Below are 22,919 nucleotides of genomic sequence, written 5' to 3' on the forward strand. Positions count from 1 at the left end.
GGGAAAAAAGCCAGGCCCGCCCAGCCTCTGCCTTCTCCCAGTTCCCCCCACGCCTCAGCCTGCGCGAAGCAATCCCGCCCCGGCTACTGCCGCTCCTACCAGCCCCCCGCTCCAAAGCGGGAGGCAGCTACTTACCGAGTACACAGGGGAGGCCCGCCGAGCTGTGGCCGCGGCCGTTGCGGCCATCGCCAGGCTACTTTCTTCCGCCAGGGTGCCCAGCTGCACTCACTCCTGGCTGGCTGTCTCCCTCCGCCGGTTACCGGTAGCACCCATCAAAACGCCCCTACTTGCCGACGCCCTCGCCGCCCTGCTCTGCGAGCCCAGCCGAAGGAGGGAATCTTGTCACTCGGGGAAGAAGGGCGGAAGTACTCGGTGGGCGCCGCCATCTTGACCGCGACGGTATTCGCGCGGGGCCAAACCTCCTCTGGGGCGGGTGATCGCCTTTGGGGAAGGGAAGGGGAAGGGCAGCTAAAGACGCGCCATGGTGGGGCTCGCGGGCAGGCAGAGCCCGTCGCCCAAAGAGGTCCAGAGGGAGGACTCCGCTCTTGCAGAACGGCTGCTGGACACCGTCCTCAGTTCCCTGTATGACTTCGGTGGGTGAGGAGCCGTGCGATCTTGAATCTTGACTTTTCCCCGAGACCATGGGTTTCGGTGTTGCTTGCCCCTACTTTTGTCGTGGGACCCCTGCTCCCCTTCTTTCCCATTCCGGATTCTTAGCCATCTTCTGCTCCCCATACCGTACTAACAATATTTCTGCGGGTCAAAGGGCTGGTACAAATGAAATGGATGCTGGAAACAAGGTAGAAGTGAAGGCTTCGCGTGTTATAGTTGTATTGATGGTTTTAGTTCTTTAAGCCAAGGTGAAGCGATCCGAAATGCCCTCTTTCCGGCCATTGAAACCAACCAGTCTTGATTAAACCCATAAATCCTAGTGAGCTTTTAAGCAACAAGATATTTTATGGGATCTATCTTTTACATATTCAGGACAGAAACCCTGAATACTTACCAATACTTCCAATATTGGTTCCAGTACTTACCCCAAGATCCTAATTTCGGCTTCTTGGCAGTTCCATATCTGCAAATTATTTTTGAAGAAGCCAAACATACCATTACTGTTTTCATGTTTGGTGTGTTGCTGTGCTCAGTGATCTGTGGATAATAAGGGGATACAGTAGGTAAATTGTTTTGCATGTTTAACTCTGTATAGATACCTTTAAGTTCTTACGGAAAGTTCTGTGCTCTTCATTGTTCCAATGTTGCATCTAGGCTCTAACCTATTTTTAAACAAATGAAAATGTTCAACTGTAGAGTAAGTCTGTTATGGTATTTAGCTAAAATTTAAATACAATAACATAAATATGAAATTATACATATTTAAATATGTATAAATAAAAAGTCTCATTGAGCTCAATTTTTATTTTATTTATTAAATTTATATGCCTCCCATCTCACTATTCAAAGCAACTCTGGGTGGCTTATAATGTAATTTTAAAACAATTTTAAGTATAAGAGCAATTAAACTTACAAGAATTAAATACAGATTCCCAATACATCACTTCCTAGCGAGTACAGAAAAATGCTTCAGCTTTTATGGCAACAGTACGGATTTTCTTTCCATTGCCTTCTTTCAGGATGCTTTTTAGTTTAGCCTAGAAATTTCCTGATATTCTCTCATAAAAATAACAACCAGGTCCAAGTTTACGTAGCCTAAAAAAGTTCAGCCAAGGACAACAAGATGGCATCTGCTATGATTCATGAATTTATGAGTTCATACTGGAACAAATATGTGAAATGTAAACTTCAGTATACATGGCACCCATGATACTACTTGTGAAAACATTCTGCATAAAAGTAGAATCTATCACCTGCGCTATCCAGATCAATCTGCCAAATTGTTCCCTGTAGATAACTTAAATGTTATCTTACCAGAATCAAGAATTTTCTTACAGTGTATAAGAGCTTATAAGAAGTATATTTAAAAATAAAACAAAATGATTTAGCATGATTTGTGGGGGAAAATGTGTTGGAAAAGATACAAAAAGTAGTCAAAAAAACAAATAGATCATAGAACAAATCAGTCCCGAATTCTTATTTGAGGTGCAAATGATAAGGCTCAAACTATAATTCTTTGGGCGCATTATGTGGAGACTCGGTTCCCTTCAGAAGTCTATAATCCTGGGAAAAGTGAAAAGAAAGAAAGAAAAAAGAAGCAGACAGGCAACAAGGTGATGGACTTGATTACAACACCAAAGAATGCACCATTATAAGATCTAACAAGCTAGATCAGTGGTGGTGAACCTATGGCACGCATGCCAGAGGCGGCACCCAGAGCCCTCTCTGTGGGCACGCGTGCCACCACTACCAGCAGCTTGCACAGGTCCACTAGGCAGCCCCACCCAGCAGAAAGGAGGCAAAGCGGCCGACTAGCAAGCCCAAGTAGAGGTGGCAGAGCACACCCAAGGCCAGCAAGCAAAGGCCACCCCGAGCGGGGAAGGTTGGATCCCCATCGTCGCCATGGCCCCCCAGTCCCAGCTAGCATTGCATGCCTCTCCCTCATCTATGCTGGGCTTCCTGCCCACCACCCCACCTGCCAGAGACCCCCTGGATCTCCCCCAATGCTCCCCAGCCCCCACAGGTGTTCCCCCCATGAGCAACATCGAGGTGGCCGTGCCCACCCCAGCCACGCCCACCCAGTGGGCCACACACCCATGCCCCCTCACCCCAGGGCACCACAATGCTTATGCGGCCCTGGGGCTTTGTGATAAATAAGTGGATTTTGGGGTGTGGTTTGGGCACTCGGTCTCTAAAAGGTTCACCATCACTGAGCTAGATTGAGGACAGAACATTGTAGGAAAAATCTTACCTACATGGTTGATAACACTTGAAGCTATACTGGTAGCACTTAATACTGTGATTTGTGAATATGAACATTGGATTCTGAAGCTGCCCAGTTCTGAGCATAAGATAAAGTGTGTACATTGCTACCCATTTAAGTGGGAGATGTTTTGTATGATTTTTGTTTGTTAAAAGTAAAGCATCCAGTATAATTTAAATTTCCAAAAAATAGGATATTTAGATCCTTCTGGGTTGAATGGAACAAGGAGATGAACACATTTGCTTTTAAATTATAGGTGAATCACCACCCGAGAAATGCAAAAAGAAAAGGAACAAGAAAAGACACACTCAACAGATAACAGCAACAATGGTCACCCATACTGTACCACTTGTCAATCCTGAACTTGGTACATCTTCTTTGGGGAAGAGAAAAAATGTGTCCAACTTCTTTGACAATCTAAAAGATGAACTGGCAAGTGTTGATCAGAAAAAATGTATCTCGGGTTCCAGTTCCCCTAATCCACTCCCATTCAAAAGTGCCCAAGAAGAAAAGGCAACACAGGTTGAAGTTGTGACATTCCACAGTCGACACAGAAAGAAGATAGCTAAACTTGAAATTCCTGGAAGTGATGACTTAAAGGTAAGGCATTCATATTTAATTCCCTCATGTTTGGACACAGAACATTCAGTTCATAAAAGGGATTTCTCAAAAATAATTGCAAATTACCTTGAAAACATTACCGGTCTGCCTGGCTACATTATTACCATATGACCAAAAAGAAAGAAAAGACTTTTCATTTTGTGAATTAACTCTGGTCATTTAGGAATAATTTAGTTGGCTAAATAAATTAATATTTACAAGCCTCTTTTCCTGAAAAGGGACACGGTGGCTCAGTGGACTAGGACGCTGAGCTTGTCGATCAGAAGATCGACAGTTTGGCGGGTCGAATGTAGCAGAGTGAGCGCCTGTTACTCGTCCCAGCTTCTGCCAACCTAGCAGTTCGAAAGCAAGTAAAAATGCAAGTAGAAAAATAGGGACCACTACGGTGGGAAGTTAACAGCGTTCCGTGCGCCTTTGGTGTCTTGTTATGCCGGCCACATGACCACGGGGACATCCTCGGACAAATGCTGGCTCTTCGGCTTTGAAACGGAGATGAGCACTGGCCCCTAGAGTTGGAAACGACTAGCACGCATGTGCAGGGGAACCTTTACCTTTACCTTTTTACCTTTCCTGAATAAGAATTCTTCATAACAAAATGTTTTTAAATATATTCAGTATTAAACTTATACCACGTTTAATTGCAAGGTGAGATGGGAATAAGCATTTTGCCACAATACACACAGACTCTTTGCTCTTCTCTTTGCAAGATGAGTAGCGATATCAGGATAGGTAAAGGTAAAGGTTTCCCCCGTCCAATTGTGCCCAACTTTAGAGGGCGGTATTCATCTCCATATCTTAGCTTGAAAGAGCCAGTGTTGTCCGAAGACATTTCCATGAGGTACCTGGAACATTGTTATCTTCCTACCTAAGTGATACCTATTTATCTACTCACATTTGCATGCTTTCAAACTGCTAGGTAGGAGCAAGTAAAGGTAGCTCACCCTGTTGTGTGGCACTTGGGTCTTCATCCCCGGCTGTCTCTGTTCAGCTTCTTTAACCATTGAACCATTGCACTCCCCGACATAAAAATACTTCTATTAATTCATAGCTTCTCATTTTATTTGAGCTTGAGATGCTGTACAAGGGAAATAAGAGGTCCATATATCAATTTAACTTTGAATTGACCTACCCAGATTGATCTATGGAAATCTACATGACCACCCAGACAGTAACAAACCAGACCACTCAGCGCAGCTTACTGGACATGCAGAAAACAGAAGTTGTGGAAAACTGAAATAAAATTTAATTGGAATTCTGTAATAGTCTTCTTTTGTATTTTGTGATCACTATCCTGGCTTTTGTGGTCCAATGTCCAGTCTAATCTGTTAACATTTTTTGTTTTAACAATCTTGCAAACCGTGTTCAGATGATGGGAATTATAATTGGCTCAGGTTAATGTGGTTCTACTTCATTTCTCACTGTTTCTAGCCTATTCTTTCCCAGTATCTGTTTTAAATCTAGAACTACCACATGGGATTCACCTGTTACAAAACTGGTTTGGGACTGACTCACAAACAGGTAGTTCAGTAGAATTTCATGGTTGCTGTTGTTGCCAAATACCAGTATTTCAAAAGAATTAAGCAAAGAGCCAAATGATTTAATTACCAAATTTTAATATCAACTTCTAAGGTTTAGACAGGTTTTTAAAATTATATTTATTAAGAATTTTACATTGAATCAAACTGAATAAAAGACTAATCAAAAGAAAAAAAGAAAAGAACATAAGTGCAAAATATGAAGAAAGAAAACCCAAATTTTCGAAATATAATGTATGAATGACATCTGACCTTTTTGACAGATAACTACAATTTTATTATCGAGTTTTATACTCAAGTGTTTAAAGCTTTGGAGCACTAATTCACATTATGTAAATATTCCAAGAAGGATTATAAAAAGAATAGAATTTAGAGGGAATAATAATTAAAATCCTATAGACAAATATATTTCTCCATTGCGATGGCTGTTAAAGATTTGTTTAATCCATGTCAATTTACTGACTATAGAATCACATGTTAAATAATTTATATAACATGTTGACAATCATTAGAGGCTTACAAACAGGGCGTTTTTTTCTCATAGAACGCTCAGAACGGAGTTCCGGCACCTTTTTTGGATGGAACCTTGTAGGGTAGGCAAGGCGGGTTGTATGACATGTGTGAGTTCCGGCACCTTTTTCTTTTACAAAAAAAGCACTGCTTACACAAGATTAAAAAAAATAGTCCTATCTTAAGACCATAGAGGTAAGTAGGTGTTTATGATGAGTATGACCTACTACCTATCCTGAGGAAAAACTGGTAAAGGTAATTAGTCTTGTTTAAAAATAAATAAATAAATACATTTCTATAGCCAACAAGAAACGCTGATTAGGAACGCTTAAACGCACCCTGTATGAACAAAGCTGAGGCCAGCAATACATTCACTTCAACAATACAATAAGAGCGACAAAAAAGTAAAAAGAAAAAAATCAAGTCCTCCTTCCTCAGCAGTATATTGCACCCCAGTAATACACTTGCACAATGCACATGTTTGCATTTGGCAATCTTTTGAAAAAGAAGCACAACACGATCACAGTTTTTTTTCATTAGCACCCAAGAAATGTAACCTCTCTAAAGCAAACAGTTTAAATACACCAAAATGTCAGTCTGTCAGACCGAAAGGAAACAGCTTTCTTCTTAAATCCAAAATCATCCTCAGTCTTACTTACTCTTACTTACATAGCACTCACCAGCTTTCTCTTGCTTTGAGTGCTGTGGCTAATGGCAAGAAGATTGAAAGTATTGTCTGTTTTATTGCCTAACATGCTACATCTTTGTGACGTAGAGCAGGGGTTCCCAACCCCCGGTCCGTGGACCGGTACCAAGCCGCAACATGCCAGCAACCAGTCCGCACAAACAAACAAAGCTCCATCTACGAGATACAGGCAGCACACAAAACCACGCACCTTCTGCTCTGCGGAAAAACCTCCACAGAGGTCCCTAATGCCCAAAAGATTGAGGGCCTCTGGCTTAAGGTAAAGGTAAAGGTTCCCCCGCACATGCATGCTAGTCATTTCCGACTCTAGGGGCTGGTGCTCATCTCCATTTGAAAGCCGAAGAGCCAGTGCTTGTCCGAGGACGTCTCTGTGGTCATGTGGCCGGCATGACTAGACGCCAAAGGCGCACGGAGCACTGTTACCTTCCCACCGTAGTGGTCCCTATTTTTCTACTTGCATTTTTTTATGTGCTTTCGAACTGCTAGGTTGGCAGAAGCTGGGATGAGTAACAGGCGCTCACTCTGCTACGCGGCACTCGGGATTCGACCCGCCAAACTGCCGACCTTCTGATCGACAAGCTCAGCGTCCTAACCCACTGAGCCACCGCGTCCCTAAGCCTCTGGCTTAGAGAACTTAAAAACAAGCCACCATAAGCCACTCCAAACATGTGAAACAACGTGATATTAAATGCCCCATGTTGTTCTGACTTATGGGCATCTGCTTCCCGCTCAGATATTCAGGTGTGGTCAGGAGGAGGCAATTCAGATGATTTTGTTCCTTTTTAGTTTAACTCTGGTACCTTGTTATGTCCAAACAAAGGGCAACAGTTTGTCTTCAGTGCAATTACAGGTGGTCCTCACCTTAGAAGCATTCATTCAGTGACCATTTGAAGTTACAGTGGTACTCAAAGAAGTGACTTACAACTGTTCCTCGCACTTACGATCGTCACAGCTTCCCTAGGATCATATGATCAAAATTTGGGGCAGTGGCAACCAACATGTATTTAACGATGGTTGCAGCATCCCAGGGGGGTGTCACATGATCACCCTTTGCAATCTTCCCAGCTGACTTCTGACCAGCAAAATCAATGGGGGAAGCCAGACTCACTTAACGACCACATGATTCACTTAACAACTGCAGTGATTCCCTTAACAACCACAGCAAAAAAAATGGGGCATGGCTCACTTAACCACTGCCTTGCTTAGCAACCAAAATTCTGACCTCAATTGTCCTAATTCGAGGGTCGCCTGCAGTTTTTTTAAATTGAAAAAAATGTTTTGAAAAAAACAAAAACAAACCTCGGCTGAATGCATTTTCGTTGTTCCAATAGTTCACCCTGCAAAAAGCCTGCAGTTCAGTCAAAATGTTCCCATCACGGAAAAGCCATTTTTCGCAGATTTTTCTCTTTGGTTGCGTATCTCCTGTGTAATGAAGAGGAAATTGATCTTGAGGTATATTTTCTTTTTCTTTGTTCTACCAGCAGAAACAGCCTGCTATATCGGAAGCTTTCCTGCAGTTTTCTCTTAAGAAAGGTTTATAGCATGATACTGCCATGTTTGAATTGGCAAAGTTAAGATTAATTATTCACTCGGAAGACTAAACCTCTGGTTCCAGTGTCCAACCCAGATTGGATCCTGCAAGACTAGTTATGGTTAAAGAATTGAATTGCATAATAACTTGTGGTTAAAAGAAATTGAAAACAAAAAAAGTTTTCTCACAGTATCCCTGAGGAAGGGAAATGAGCACGTGCTAATGAATATTTTAATGTTAATGCTGATAAAGTGATATTTGTGCTAATACCGGATTTCTGGATGTAATTAGGGCCAGTATCTGTGTTCTCATCCTGTTTTTACATCATAATTGCTAAACAAGTTGCCTGTTTCTGATCAGATTTGGTACAGGCTAGGTCTGTACCAACTATTAGTACACTTGAGATTTCTTTTAGTTTGGGGCACAGCTAATTGAATAGCTATCACCTGAACTGAGCATTGCACAAAGACTTTGATAAGAGTAAGGCTCTCCTCCAACATTCAGTGATCTAGTTAGTTCATTTTTTCACCATGCTCTACAACTCTCAGTTAAAATAAGATTTTGCTGAAAGTGGGTGCCTTCAAATCAGTCTTGATTCCTGGAGAATGGCTGGACAAGTCCCTGAATTTTTTTCAGAAGTGGTTAGATATTGTCTCCTTCCTGGGGCTGAGAGAGAAAATGACTGGCTTTGTGCTTAAGGTGGAACTAGAATTCAAATTTCCCATTTCTAGCCTAGTGCTTAATTGTTACACCAAACTGATTTACGTAATGAGAATAAAACGGAATCTATATCAGGATTGTTAATCTCTCCATTTTTTTCTTTAGGCCCACACTTTTAAATTCTATTTACATGATGTGTAAGTTTTCACAGGGAAAATCAAGGCTTTTGCATACATAATTGCATATTAGTTTCTTCATTTTTCAACAGACAAGCTAATATTTTTAGTTTTCCAGGTGACAGGTGTTACAAGGCATAGTTCTACAAATTTAACAGCATGTAATTTTCCAGTTCATTATAATAAAATTTATCACCGTGTTTCTACAAAAATAAGACCTATCCCAAAAATAAGCCCTAGCGTGATTTTTATGCATGCGCCTAATATAAGCCCTACCCCCCAAAATAAGCCCTAAGTAAGAGCCCGCCCACTCCGTCCCACCGTCTGGTTGCTTGCTGAATCAACAGAGCAGGAAAGCAGGCATCGCACCCGTGCCACTGCCACGCACCCACTTACCTCACGGTCCCCGCAGCCAGACCACTCCCTGCTCAGCGACCTCCCTGCTGCCTGCCCGCCTCTTCCTTTTCACTCCCCTCTTGAGACAGACTGTCATGCTACAGAGAAAGCATTGTGGAGGCTCGGTCCCCTTACCTGGTCCCCCTCCTCTGTTTTGGAGCCAGGAGAGAGTGACGGCGAAAGGCTCTGCCACTGCTGTGCAACAGCCACATCCGCTACTGGAGAGGCTTCCTTCGGTCCTGGCCGCCCTCGCTTTGCCCCGCAGATCACCTGCCCGGCAGCAGCCTCCTCCTTCTCCTCCACCAACTCTCCCGTGGCTTGCATTTCTCCCCACCAGCCCTCTGTCACCGCCAGCAGGGAAAACAGGGAGGGGGGGCAGCTTTTGCTGTGGAGCTGACCAAAGTTTTTACACCAGATAAATGTGGGTCTCCAGAGATAGAACCTAAAAAGCGAATTAAGGACACATAAAGGCACTGGCTTCCCTGAACACTAAAAGTATAGCGGGGGGTGGGGGGGTGAAGTAAGCCGCCTGAGGGAGAGGCAGAGGTGGAAAACTGCTGTAGGGTGGTCGGTTTCACCCACCACCACCCAGGAACAAAACTTCTCCAGCAGCTCTGACGAGCCTTGGTTGCCAGGGTTGCACCCACTTGCACGAAGCTGCCTTCATCCAAACCAGGAAAGGGAGAAAGGCAGCTTATGGTAGATTCCTTCGCCTCCCCGGGTGTCCTTAAGTCTTCCTTCCTTTCTCCCTCCCTCCCTTCTTCGCCGCCTCCCTCTGCCTGCCACACTCTTTCCTTTTGCAAACAGACGAATCTTCCAATCTCCCTCTGGGCAAAAAGTGTTTGGCCGCCTATGGGGCACTTGGAAACGGAGCCATTCGCTCCATTTCCAAGCGCCCCATAGGTGCCCAAACACTTTTCACCTGAACAAAGAACTGGCAGAGACTGTAAGTTTCATCTGCTTGCAATAGAAAAGAGTTGGCAGGCAGAGTGAGGTGGCAGGGAAGGCTTGCACCACCCAGTCCTTCGGCTTCCCCCGCCTGTCCACGCCGCTCTCCTCCTGGCCTGAAGGCATGTTCCTCCGGCACTACCCTCACCTCCCAAGTGTCTGCCCTGGGAAGTCCTGTAAGCCATTGCGGCCGAGGGCAAGCAGATGGTGTGATGGAGTAGGCAGGCGGCCACAAAATAAGACAACCCCTAAAAATAAGCCCTAATGGATCTTTTGGTCCAAAAAAATATATATAAGGTCTGGTCTTATTTTTGGCAAACACAGTACATGCTTTACAACATTCTTGTTTAAATTCTTAAGTTCTGTAAGCTTAAATTCTTACTCTTCATGTGTTGTACACTTGGGTTACAACTTTTTATCAGGAAAATTTAGCATACAAGAGGTACCAAACAAAGTATTAAAAATAATATTTGTGGATACCCTATTTAAAATTTTAAGATCCATAGTAAGTCTATTGTGCATGTTCAAAAGTCTCATTAAATTGAGATTTATTGTCAGAGATAAGTCTATAATAGTAGCCTTGATGAGTTTGTTTAAATAATGTAGTTTTCTATCTTAAGAGAAACCATCTTATCTGAAACCATCATATTCAAAAATCTTGCTCTAACAACATTATAGCTTAAGCCATCAATAGAAAATTATTTGAAAAATCTTAATAGCAAAACATACTATTTTATGTTTTAAATTGTATCTAGGCAAAAATGACTGCTGAAGAACCATGTATGGATACCCAAGAATTTAATTTGGAAAAAGTAAGTTGATGTATATTTAAAGGTATGCATGCAACACGAAGCCTGATGGAGAGAAATAGAATTGTCCCTTGATCATAAGATCATTAACCAGGTCCTAAACCTGCCAGGGTTTCCCCCCCCATAAACCAGACTTTCTGCAACTATTTAGGAAGGTCTGCAATATTTTAAGACTGAAATCAGAGCCATATGCTCAGGGACTTCTTGTTAAATCCTTGACATTAGAGAGTTACCCAATGGCAAATCTATCACATGCTTCTGCTTTCTTAACATTCCCCAAATGAACAAAGATAGGGACACCTATCTGTATCTGAAATGGATGAACTGTCATGTAAAAAAAATCTGGATGGAAACCAGAAATTCTGCATAGAATACTCCAGAAAAAAGGAATTCTAATCCCTGCTGGACCTCCATGGGGCCTATCTTCACATCCAGTATCTATCCAACACGCAGAAAGTTCCTGAGGATGCCCACTAGTAGAACGACCTTTCATTCAACCTGTCATCCCTTCCCAGAGTGTTCAGGTGATGATTACCATGATTTTATAAGGAAAACTCAATTTGGGGTTTGTTTGTGTGTTTTTTTTTTGGGGGGGTGCGAGGTAGATGCGTATGAAATCCAAATTCAAGCAGTTGATATAACTTACATCATCTGTGTCATTGTCTAATTGTAATAGTCTATGAGAATGTCCTTGCCAGAAGCAGGAAGAGAAAGAATAGCAGGCTGGGTCAAATAAGAGGCAGTTCAGTCCGCAGAAGGAATGGAGGCATGGCAGAAGAGACTCTCTCTTATTTTCTTCAACTGTAAAGGTCGGGAGAGGAGAGGATATACTTTCCAGATTTACATGATTCTGTTACTGTAAACGTACAATAAAGATACAGGCAGATCCAAGCATCAACCATTTCTTCAATGGGAATGGTGCTGAACAAAGGGACTTACGACTCATTTTTATAGTCCAACGAACTAGGGAAGGGTCCCTTCTGAGGGGGGGGATTGCTGCACCCCCATCCCTTTTGCAGACTAAGTGGCCTCATATCTGACCTAGCCTGCTATTCCTCCTCCTCCTGTTTCTCTCAAGGACATTCTCACAGACTATTACAACTAGACAATGAACACATGGTAAAAGTTATATCGACTGCTTGAATTTGGATTTCACACACATCCTCCTTGCATCCCCCTAAGATGCTGCTTATCTGACTGTTGCCTAGTCTTTGGTTCCTCTTCCTATCTCTCGAGGACATTCTCACAGACCATTACAGAGCCTTTACCTTTTGATGTAGGCAGAGGTCCCCAACCTTGGCCACTTTATGACTTGTGGACTTCAACTCCCAGGATTCCTCAGCCAGCCATGCTGGCTGAGGAATCCTGGGAGTTGAAGTCCACAAGTCATAAAGTGGCCAAGGTTGGGGCCCCCTGATCTAAGTGACTTAAATAATGCAAATGATATAAAAAGAGCTATCATGCAGAATACACACTATCTCCATATTGTATCAGTTTGTCGATTGTTCGGGACTGAAGTCCGAAATAACGTGTTGCAGTTAACATATGAATCTGATGACTGTTGACTAACAAAAAACTGTCAAGTTTCAATTGCCTGTGAAAATAGGTACAGAACACTTCTTCTGCTTATGCAACATGATAGCATGATGTGTTATGCAATTCCTCAGATGCATTTGCTTATGAAACTTCAGCTTGAATGCTTATGTTTCTCGGAAAGCAAAATTTAAAAAAAGATTAATTTTAATTAATTAATTAATTTTGCAATACTTTAGGCCCGGTTGGAAGTACACCGGCTTGGAATTACAGGATTTACAAAGAAAGAACAGAGAGTTTTGGAGCAAGAACGTGCTATCATGTTGGGGGCAAAGGTGAGTCAAGAGGTGGTTTACAAAAGAGGAGATTTCATCCTTAAAGCTTTCCCTCTGCCAAAGCCTTTGGCTGTTTGTTTGTTTGTTTGTTTTCAAATGGAGGAAAAGTGGCAGGGTCAACATGTGGGAGACCTTTGAAATTTCAGAAGTAAATTGTGAATGAGCAATGTAGTATTCTTCATACCGAATTTCTGTATTGAATTCCTTTTACAATTTCAAAACTGGTACTACTGAATATACTTGAGTATAAGCTAACTCTTGACTTTTTAATCGAAGTATGAAAAATGTACCACCCATAGGTAAACCAACACACATTTTTTATGGTATTTTAGTTAAAAATCCAAGGGTTGGCTTATTTATGGATGGACTTATCCGTGTGTGTGTGTGTGTGTGTGTGTGTGTGTGTGTATGAAATGTTTCTTAAGTATTTAGAACACTTAGTGTGTGTGTGTGTGTGTGTGTGTGTGTGTGTGTGTGTGTGTGTGTATGTTAAATGCTTGTTAACTATTTGGATTACCTTGCTAGGCCCCAAACATGGGACAAATCTTTATTCCCTGTTTCAGCCTAACCGAAGGCCATCGACAGGCAGTAGTCACAACAGTGACAGATCATATTTGTGTAATTTTTTTTCCCTTTAATTCTTTGTTAGCAATCTAAAAAAGTTTACACACACACACATATATGTATGTATGTATGTAAATTATTCAAATTGCTAATTAAGAATTTTAGGGAGGCTAAAAAGGGTATGACTGACTGATGAGAACTTAAGAAGTTCGAAATGATCATTTCAGCCTCCCTAAAATTCTTTATTAGCAATTTGAATAATTTACACAAATAATGAGCTGTCATAAGTTGTGACTGTATCCTGTGGATAGCCTTGAGTTAGGCCAAACAGGAAAGAAAGAGTTAATTAGCAAGGCGTATTCAAAAGACTTGACAAATATTTAACACACACACACACACACACATATGTGTGTGTGTGTGTGTGTGTGTGTATATATGTATGTATGTATGTATGTATGTATGTATGTAAAGGTTCCCCTGCACATGCGTGCTAGTCGTTTCCGACTCTAGGGGCCGGTGCTCATCTCCGTTTCAAAGCCGAAGAGCCAGCGCTTGTCCGAGGACGTCTCCGTGGTCATGTGGCCGGCATGACTAGATGCCAAAGGCACACGAAACGCTGTTACCTTCTCACCGTAGTGGTCCCTATTTTTCTTGAATGAATTATGGTACTTTAAAATACTTTTTAGAAGTATTGCCACATATACTTGAGGATAAGCCAATCCACAGATTTCATACCTGAATTTTGGGGGTGTATTGCACTTGAAATTTTTGGGTTATCCACTAATAAATATGGTAACTCTTAATATGTAAATGTGAGTTGTTGCATAATAGTTTAAAAATGTTGCCTTTGTATTGAACATATTTAGAAATCTTATGTAATACAGCTTCTTGCTTTTTGAATTTGTACTGCCAGCAATGCTTTGACATCAAGAGTTAAGAAATAGGGAAAGGTGGTCTTTGCTTTTCTGTCAAACATTGTCTTCATAAATGTTGTCTCAAAGCTACTGAAAGAAATGAGAACAGTGATTATGAATCACTAATCAATTCATAAATAGTCATACTCCCGAAAAACATAGTTACATCATTGAAAAGGTTTATTTTAACCACACTTCTATTGAAAGAATCAAATTAAATTATGTGAGCATTTAAAGAACCATCATTATACATGAGTGTATATTATCACTGTGAACTTTTCTCTCTCTTTTTGGTGTATTTTTCACGAATTTCTGAAATGAGTTATTAAACTCTTATTGCAGCCTTCAAAAAAGGAATACGTGAACTACAAAATTCTTCAAGAGCAAATCAAAGAAAAACAAGCAGCAAAGAAGAAAGAAAATATGACGGTATGTACGTAATATTTCATATAAAAATAAAATGTAAAATCAAGTAGGAAAGCTTTAGTATAATGGTTTCCAGTAAGACCTGGGCCATGGATTTAGGTACAAGCAATTAGAACAACAGATTAAAGTCAGTCTTTATTGCATGTGGGAATCCGTATTTGATTTATGTAAAATGTGGTATATGAGCAATTACAATATTCCTGTTCCTATTCCTATTTTCTTTAACAGGAAAATAAATCTGATTCTCTCAAGAGGAGAAAAAAGAGAGGGCATGAAGAGAGGTGAGCCAAGATTTCAATCTCATATAAACAAGGTGTAATAAATTGGATTTATTTTTGTATTTGTTTCGGTTGTACTTACTAAGGTTTTTTCACATCTAGTGCTAAACAGTATTGTAGTTTTGGCATTGAATGACTGAGCCTTTAGCCTCTTTTTTTCTGTGTGTGAAGTGTAAGCAGGAATCATTATGTTTGTCATTGAATAAAAGGTAAAGGTAAAGGTTCCCCCGCACATGCGTGCTAGTCGTTTCCGACTCTAGGGGCCGGTGCTCTAGGGGCCGGTGCTCATCTCCGTTTCATAGCCGAAGAGCCAGCGTTTGTCCGAGGACGTCTCCGTGGTCATGTGGCCGGCATGACTAGACGCCAAAGGCGCACGGAACGCTGTTACCTTCCCACCGTAGTGGTCCCTATTTTTCTACTTGCATTTTTACGTGCTTTCGAACTGCTAGGTGGGCAGAAGCTGGGACGAGTAACAGGCGCTCACTCTGTTACGCGGCACTCGGGATTCGACCCGCCAAACTGCCGACCTTCTGATCGACAAGCTCAGCGTCCTAACCCACTGAGCCACCGCGTCCCTCTGTCATTGAATAGGACTCGGCAAATAAAAAAACAGTTCGGTTTTAGAAGCAACAGGAATCTCTCTATATAAACATGCATATATACACAAATACATGTTTTCTTTTTAAAAAAACAGAAAATCCAAGAAGACAACAAAACAGAACATACTACCAACAGGACGGTTGGGAAAATTTAAAAATGGAACTTTGATTCTTCAAAGTTGTGACATAAGAAAGATCAAATCTTCCAAGTTGAATAAATGAAATTATATTGAACACAGAATAAGACGAACAAACTCTGTAACAAAATAACTTTTTTTAAAAAAATGTAATTGTTCCTTTTTTAAAAAAATAAAGTCATTTAAAGATTTCGTTTGTGAACTGAATTTAATAGTGTATTGTTGATTAGTGTGCAATAAGGAAAAATCCATCTGAAAACTAAATTTTGCAAATGTTACTTGAATTGTATAATTGTTTACCACTGAACTGGTTGAACTGGTTACCAACATATATGCTGAAGAGTTCGTCAGAATGTTTTACTTTGAAAATAATATGTACCAAAAATACTATGATTAATTGCTCTGAATTCATTATATTTTATTATTATTATTTATTATTATTATTATTTATTAAATTTTTATACCGCCCTTCTCCCGAAGGACTCAGGGCGGTGAACAGGGCATATCTTAAAACTACAAAAGTACAAAAGTTAAAAAAGAATTAAATTATTGCCCACAATAAAAACAATAAAAAATATATATAAATATTAAAACCCTAAGTGATTCCCCATCAGGCCAGGCCAGCTTGTTCAAATAAATGGGTCTTTAACCCGCGCCGGAAGGAGCGGAGATCCGGTGCCATCCGGAGCTCAACCGGCAGCTGGTTCCACAAAGCCGGAGCACCCACAGAGAAGGCCCTCCCCCTGGGGGCCACCAGCCGACATTCTCTGACTGGAGGCACCCTGAGGAGGCCCTCTCTGTGGGAACGCACGGGGCGGAGGGGAGTCGACGCCGGCAGCAGGTGGTCCCCGAGGTATTCGGACCCATGCCATGTAAGGACTTAAAAACCATCACTAAGACCTTGAACCTCACCCGGAAGACAACTGGTAACCAATGCAGCTCGCGGAGCAAAGGTGTAACATGGGAGTACCGGGAAACTCCCAAGACAACTCTCGCGGCCGCATTCTGTACCAGTTGGAGCCTCCGAGTGGTCTTCAAGGGAAGCCCCATGTAGAGAGCATTGCAATAGTCAAGACGAGAGGTCACGAGCGCATGAGTGACCGTACACAGGGCATCCCGGTCTAGATAGGGCTGCAACTGCCGCACCAGGTGAACCTGTGCGAAAGCCCCCCTGGTCACGGCTACTACATGATCTTCTAAGGTAAGCCATGCATCCAGGAGGACTCCCAAGTTGCGAGCCCTATCTACGGGGGGTAAAGACTCACCCCCCATAGAAAGTGATGGAACGTTTTGAATGTCCCGGGATGCCGGAATGTACAGCCACTCAGTCTTGTCAGGGTTGAGTTGAAGTCTGTTCCTCCCCATCCAGACCCGAACCGCCTCCAGGCAACGGGACATCACAGCGAGGGCATCACTGGGGTGGTTTGGGGTCGAAATGAAAAGTTGGGTATCATCAGCATATTGATGATACCCAACTCCAAAACCACGAATGATCTCACCCAGCGGTTTCATGTAGATGTTGAACAGGAGAGGCGAGAGAACCGAACCCTGAGGAACTCCACAAACGAGAGACCTAGGGGCCGATCTCTGCCCCCCTGCTGTCATTTCTATGAATGTTCCATGGGAAATAACAGCTCCAGTATTACTCTTAGGATGACTCTTTAGGCTTAATTTGGATACTTTTATGATGCAATGATCCATTTTTTAAACACTTGCCTACAGCTTTAATCTTTAGGAAAAAATTAATGTTTAGTATTTTATTGAAGATCAAATAGTCCTCTCCACAGTGAAAAGGTCTTATTTGCATCTTCAAATGCTGCCCACATTGCTGTTTCATTTATAACATTATAATATTTCATGCTAGGCTAGGATAATCAGTTTGGTGCAGGTTTTGGAGATTGTGAGTTCTAGTCCTGCCTTAGGCATCAAAGCTGGTCGTGTCACTTTAAGCCAGTCACTCCCTCTCTCTGCCAAACCCACCTCACAAGGATGTTGTTGTCAGGAACATAGGAGGCAGGAGTATTAGGTATGTTCACTGCCTTGAGTTATATATTTTAAAAGGTAGGACAAAAATACTGTATAATAACATTTCTGTTTAATGAGCTCTAAATAGAATTGTGTTGATGTCTGTGCTCCCCAGAATAGTAGATGGCCAGAACAAAATCAAAACTTGATTTAATTTTTATAGGCTTATTGTCCAGTTACGTATTTAATAATTTTTCCTTGCTGACATTAAAAATAAAATTTTATAATGGTATATGGAGTTCTCAATGGGAGGATTATTGCCAAGTCTTTTGAGTCCCAAGGTCTTTAAGAACATCAGTTCTAGAATTGTGATGGATGATGGATGCCCAGGCTGCAAATTAACTCAGAAAAAGAGTTGCTTTCCTGCTTTGAACCATCTCAAAGAAAAAAGGTAAACAACATTTCACAGAAGAGAAGTTATACATATACATATACATATACATATATATATATACAAATCTGCAAATCTGTTGAAGTGCATAATACTTAAGGGAATAAATACTTTTAACAGGACACCATTGACTCAGTTGTGCATCCTCTTAAATAGTTATTTAGTGGTGCAAAATAGAAATGTTACTCATTTTGAATATTACATGTTGCCTTAGTGCTTCAGTGCTCTCTGGCTATGATAAAAGTTCAACATCTAGACAAAAAACAGATTATATCAACCTTTTTTGCACCTGTTTTATAAGGTAGTAGAGAATAAGGAACTTAAGAAATATTTTTGTTATTTCTGTATGCCAAACCTTTCTGCAGTTGGGGTTCAAAAGTAGCCTCAAGTCTGTCATCAGGGAGATCTTTGAAAGCTCTTTACAGAGGATCACCCATATTATAAATCAGCTGGGTTTAGTCCAGTTTAGATTAGATTAGATTAGTTTAGATACAAATCATACAGATGATATTAAAAAAGAACAAGAGACACAATTAGGTGTAGAAAATTATCAACCCACTGACAACTTCACAAATATTGGACAATGCAAATCATGAAAATAACTGTAACTTCGGAATAAAAATCTAACACCAGCTTTTATTATGATGATGGTCTGAATATAACCTCTTAACGCAATTGAGTGCCAAGTAAATTCACAATTTTTAAGAGGTCAAGTTTAGGATTTTTTTCTTCATAGATACTAACAAGGTTGAGAATTCTTCATGAAAAAAAGATATGATAAACGTCTCAGAGAAGTTTTTATTCTACTAGGAAGTGCCCCAAGCTAATTTACAACTTTTAACAGAACAAATTTGGGTCTTTTTTCATGGATATTAACAAGGTTGACAATTTCTTGGAAGAAAAGAGACTTAACAGACATTCCTGAGAAAAATAGACTTTATTTTATGAAGATAAATAAGCTGGAAGGAGTGACTTAAAGTTAATGATTTAATTAGTTAGGATGGATTTTTATATGTGTTGAAAGAAAGCTCTAAGGTAGTTTTGTATTTATAAGAGTTTGTAAATGTATGTTTTCTGTCCTTCTATGTAACATTGAATAATTCCCAAAGTCTGTAAAATATTATTGATCAAATTTGAAAATAATAGAAGAAAAAGATTTTAGTCCATGAGGATAAATTTGAGGGACATTTAAATCCAATGAGCTAATTGGAATCAATTGGATTTTTATTGGTGTGATATATATATCATTGAATGAAAGCTTTAATATAGTTTGTGTTTAAAATGAAGTTCTTTTTCTCCCTTTATATGTAGTATTTGAGTAATTTTTAATGTTTGTAAAATATCATTAAAAATGAACTTTAAAGTATGTATGTTAAAAGGAAGTTTAAAAAGTAAAGTTTACAGTTTTAAAAGCTAGAAAAAGTGTTTTCCCCCTCTAGGGTTAAAAAATCTGAAATAATATAGGGAATTCTTTTAATATAAATTTGACAGTTTATAAAGACTAATAAGTAAACGGAAACATACTATTCCCCACAGCAAGGGGAAGCAGAGATGTTTAAATCGATTCTTTTATTCAAAGAAGAGAATATATTTAATTTTGTTTCTATTTGTAAATTGCTTTCAGATTTTATACTTGCAATGGGAAAAAATAAAACTATTTTGTTTTTGCTGATTAGTTAGATTTGTTGTTATAGAAATGGCTAGTATATGCTGTTGTGTAAAAGTAATACGTTCAGATTGTTATGTTATCTTTTACTGTGCTAGAGTTGGAAGTCGGTGCTTTTTTCTTTCTTTTTCCCTTTTTACTCCATATTTTCTCTTTTTCTCCGCCCCCCAGTTTTCTATTACTTTTTAAAAAAAACTAATAAAAATGTATTTTGAAAAAGTAACCAGGTTAACTTGTCTGCCAAGGAGTAAAATATGTTGGTTTTCCATGGAAAAGATAGTGTAATCTAGATCTCACATTGGACCTGAAGGTATAGAATTCCTCCATCATTTATGTAACTCTCAGAAATATTTCATCGATTCAGACTTGTAATTTGGGAAAACTATTCAGTGTTGTTCTTCTAAATATGATATTATATATAGTTTTTGTATCTCTATTCCAGGAATTTGGGCAGGAAATGACTTGACCACGTTTTGGTTTTTTCTCCAGATCAAGATCACAATCACTTCATACTTAAACCAGGGGCTTTTCAGAGTGGAAATACTTTTTTTGGTGGAATCATATCAGGAGCTTTACAGGCAATTGGTTTGGGCTGCAAAAACAAGGCCATATGGCTGCTAAGAAATTTGAATTTTCTGTGTCTCTTTGTGGCCATCTAGTGGTTGTTTGTCACAGCTCCAGATCTGGTCGCCCTAACATCCCCCCTTCCTTTGTGACATTCTTTTGGGACTTAATAGTGAAATGAAACAAAAATCCAGCTTAGTGGTTTTCAAGATTTCATAGGAATTGTGCTTGAGTTGTTCCTCAGAAGCTTCTCAGGGGACCTATTCACTCAAAGCTGACTTGTTCTCTCTCGGGTGTTTCTTCTAGGGCAGGAAATCTGTTCACACTGTAAAATTATATGGGACATGTCTCAGTAGTAGAGCATGCTTTAAGTGTGAAAGATCGCATGTTTTATTCTTTATCCCTCCATTGAGAAGGACCATAGGTGTAGCCATTGCTGGTCAAGTAAATAATGCGCTCAGTGGAGAAATATATGATCTAAGACAGTGGTGGAGAACCTATGGCATGGGTGCCAGAGGCGGCACTCAGAGCCCTCTCTGTGGGCACCCGCGCCATGCCCCGGAGGTGGCAACTGTCCCTTTTCAACCAACCACCTGCTAATTTGCCGAGGTCCTACGTGGCTGGATGCATCCCGGCACGGCTGGTTTCCCTCCCCCCCATCCTGTCCCTCCTGGCCTCGCATGCTCTCCTTTTCCCAGGCACAACCCACTGCATTGTCTCCTCAGCTGTCGGCCAACCATCCATCTCGGAGGTGGCTTCTTTCAACTGCTGGCAACGGACTGCGGAGTCCCAGAGTGCACCTGTCAAGGGGCCAGCAGGCTGTGGCTACTGACGGACACCGTTGGCCCCCATGCGCTTGCTGGCTTCTGTGTGCGAGGGCAGATGGTGTTAGGCAGCAGCTGCCCCAGCCCCTTGCCTTGCCCCATGGCAATGGGACCCACACCCTGCCTCGCCTCACCCCACAGGATGAGTCTCCTGCCTACCACCCCATCTGCCAGAGACCTCTTGGAGCTCCCCCAACCCTGCTCACCCCCGACAGGTGTCCCTCCCCACGAGCAACATTGAAGTGACCACATCCACCTTGGCCACACCCACCCAATCTTCCATGACCACCACAGCCACACCCACCCAGTGGACCACGCCCACCTGGCACCCAGCGATAAATAAGTGGGTTTTGGGTTGCAGTTTGGGCACTTGGTCTCTAAAAGGTCTGATCTAAGAGCTTCTGCTTCCTTCATGTTGGCTGAGGAATTCTGGGAAGTGAAGTCCATGCATCTAAAAGTTGCGGAGATAGAGAAATGTTAGTCTAGATGCTTTGAGAAGATTACACAATTGCAATTCTATCTAAGTAAGTAAATAAATAAATAAAATAAATAATAATAATAATAATAATAATAATAATAATAATAATAATAATAATAATAATAATAATAATGTGAGACAATGTCTTTGGATTTGTTGGCAGTGTAGTAAATTTATTTTAACTGTAAAACAGTGTAAACTTATACTTCATGTTTTCAAAAAGGTAGTACATAAACATTTGAGACAATAAGACAAAAACATTTTGCTTCAAATTCAAAAAATACAAACTTTTGCTACAGGTAAAAAAATTAGAAAAAAATTTATTATTTTTTTTTCTGAACTCCTTTCTTGGTCTGGTGACATAGAAGATGTACATTCCACCAGATCTAAGGATATAAACAAAACATGTTGTGATTAGGGGTGACAACTAGTGCAAACAATGTTTTTCTTACTTAACCAGACTTTAACATAACATGTGACTTTCTTCTTTTTTTTGTTTTGCCAACATTTAAGTTAACATCTTCCATGCTTTTATAACTTGAGAAAAAACAGCATTTCTACCTCATGCATTAATTCTAGAACATTGTCATACCATGTTTCTGGGCTGTGCTTCCGTTCACTATTTTTTACAACATTATATTTTTATTGACAGTATTTATGTAACACAGGGTTAGGAACACTTGTGAAACTCCAAGAGGAATCCTGCTTTTTTAATATTGAAATGAAAAAGACATCCTTTAGCTCGACCATCTTCCAACAAAAACTTTTATAAGGACAAAGCCAACCCTATGGCTTTCTGCCATGATCAAAACCCCGGTTACCCTTGAAAACCAGCTATTGATGCTACTTTCTAAGTACTTTCTATCAAACCAGTGAATCTCTGGTGTATAAAGGAAAAAAAATGAACCATACTGTAAGGTGGAATCTTCCCACCTGGTCACTTCCCATCATACTTCCCTGAGACAGATTAGGTGAGTGCAGCGATCCAAGCAAGAGTTTGACAGGTCAGGAGCAAATGCTTGGCATCCCATGAATGAGCTTTTCAAAACATTGGGGGTCAGCTAAATAAAACAATTGGCTGGGTGCACACAATGCATCGAGTCAAAACCAAACAAGCCATGGTTTGACTTAGTGGAACATGGAAACCCAATCGGGGATCGACTTTTTCTTCCTGTGTGAAAGGGAAATGGATGATAAATCCTGAAATTAGGGCATTTTAGGAGATACTGTTCAATGAATCAGATTTTTCAAATGGACTGTTTTTAGACAATTATACCAGTACCTGATCCTAGTACCACTTGTTCTAGTGCTACATTCCTAAGGCTGATCATGACTGACTTATGTGTACTTGATTGGCCCTCTCTGTTATTACATGATGCTGATCATGAGTACATGAGAACCGAACTATATGAGGGTAA

The 22,919-nt window shown here is 40.7% G+C and overlaps 2 protein-coding genes across 6 annotated transcripts in view; one reads left to right on the plus strand and one right to left on the minus strand.

Moving 5' to 3' along the window:
- Positions 1-411, minus strand: part of GNPAT (glyceronephosphate O-acyltransferase) — a 45,376-nt gene extending 44,965 nt beyond the window's left edge. The window contains exon 1 of one of the 5 annotated variants that reach the window (XM_081313036.1): positions 136-404. In XM_081313036.1, coding sequence (XP_081169162.1) covers positions 136-186 — 51 coding nt within the window. In that variant the 5' untranslated portion in view covers positions 187-404. Of the gene's footprint in view, positions 1-135 lie in introns of all 5 variants that reach the window. The other 4 variants (XM_081313034.1, XM_081313031.1, XM_081313032.1 and 1 more) reach the window with 4 other exon arrangements.
- On the plus strand, positions 371-15,743 carry FSAF1 (40S small subunit processome assembly factor 1). Its single transcript, XM_081313037.1, has 7 exons — positions 371-593; positions 3,132-3,475; positions 10,714-10,770; positions 12,540-12,635; positions 14,456-14,542; positions 14,768-14,820; positions 15,512-15,743. Exons 1-7 carry the CDS (start codon positions 482-484, stop codon positions 15,636-15,638), a joined length of 876 nt encoding a protein of 291 aa, XP_081169163.1. The 5' UTR covers positions 371-481; the 3' UTR covers positions 15,639-15,743.
- The last annotated feature ends 7,176 nt before the right edge of the window (positions 15,744-22,919 follow it).

Source organism: Vipera berus (genome assembly GCF_964194415.1).
Source record: "Vipera berus genome assembly, chromosome: 1".
Taxonomy (NCBI): domain Eukaryota; kingdom Metazoa; phylum Chordata; class Lepidosauria; order Squamata; family Viperidae; genus Vipera; species Vipera berus.

Coding starts and splice junctions, on each gene's coding strand:
- FSAF1 (XM_081313037.1), top strand. CDS start 482: ATGGTGGGGCTCGCGGGCAGGCAGAGCCCGTCGCCCAAAGAGGTCCAG. Junction 594..3,131: donor CAGTTCCCTGTATGACTTCG/GTGGGTGAGGAG, acceptor TTTAAATTATAG/GTGAATCACCACCCGAGAAA. Junction 14,543..14,767: donor AGAAGAAAGAAAATATGACG/GTATGTACGTAA, acceptor TTTCTTTAACAG/GAAAATAAATCTGATTCTCT.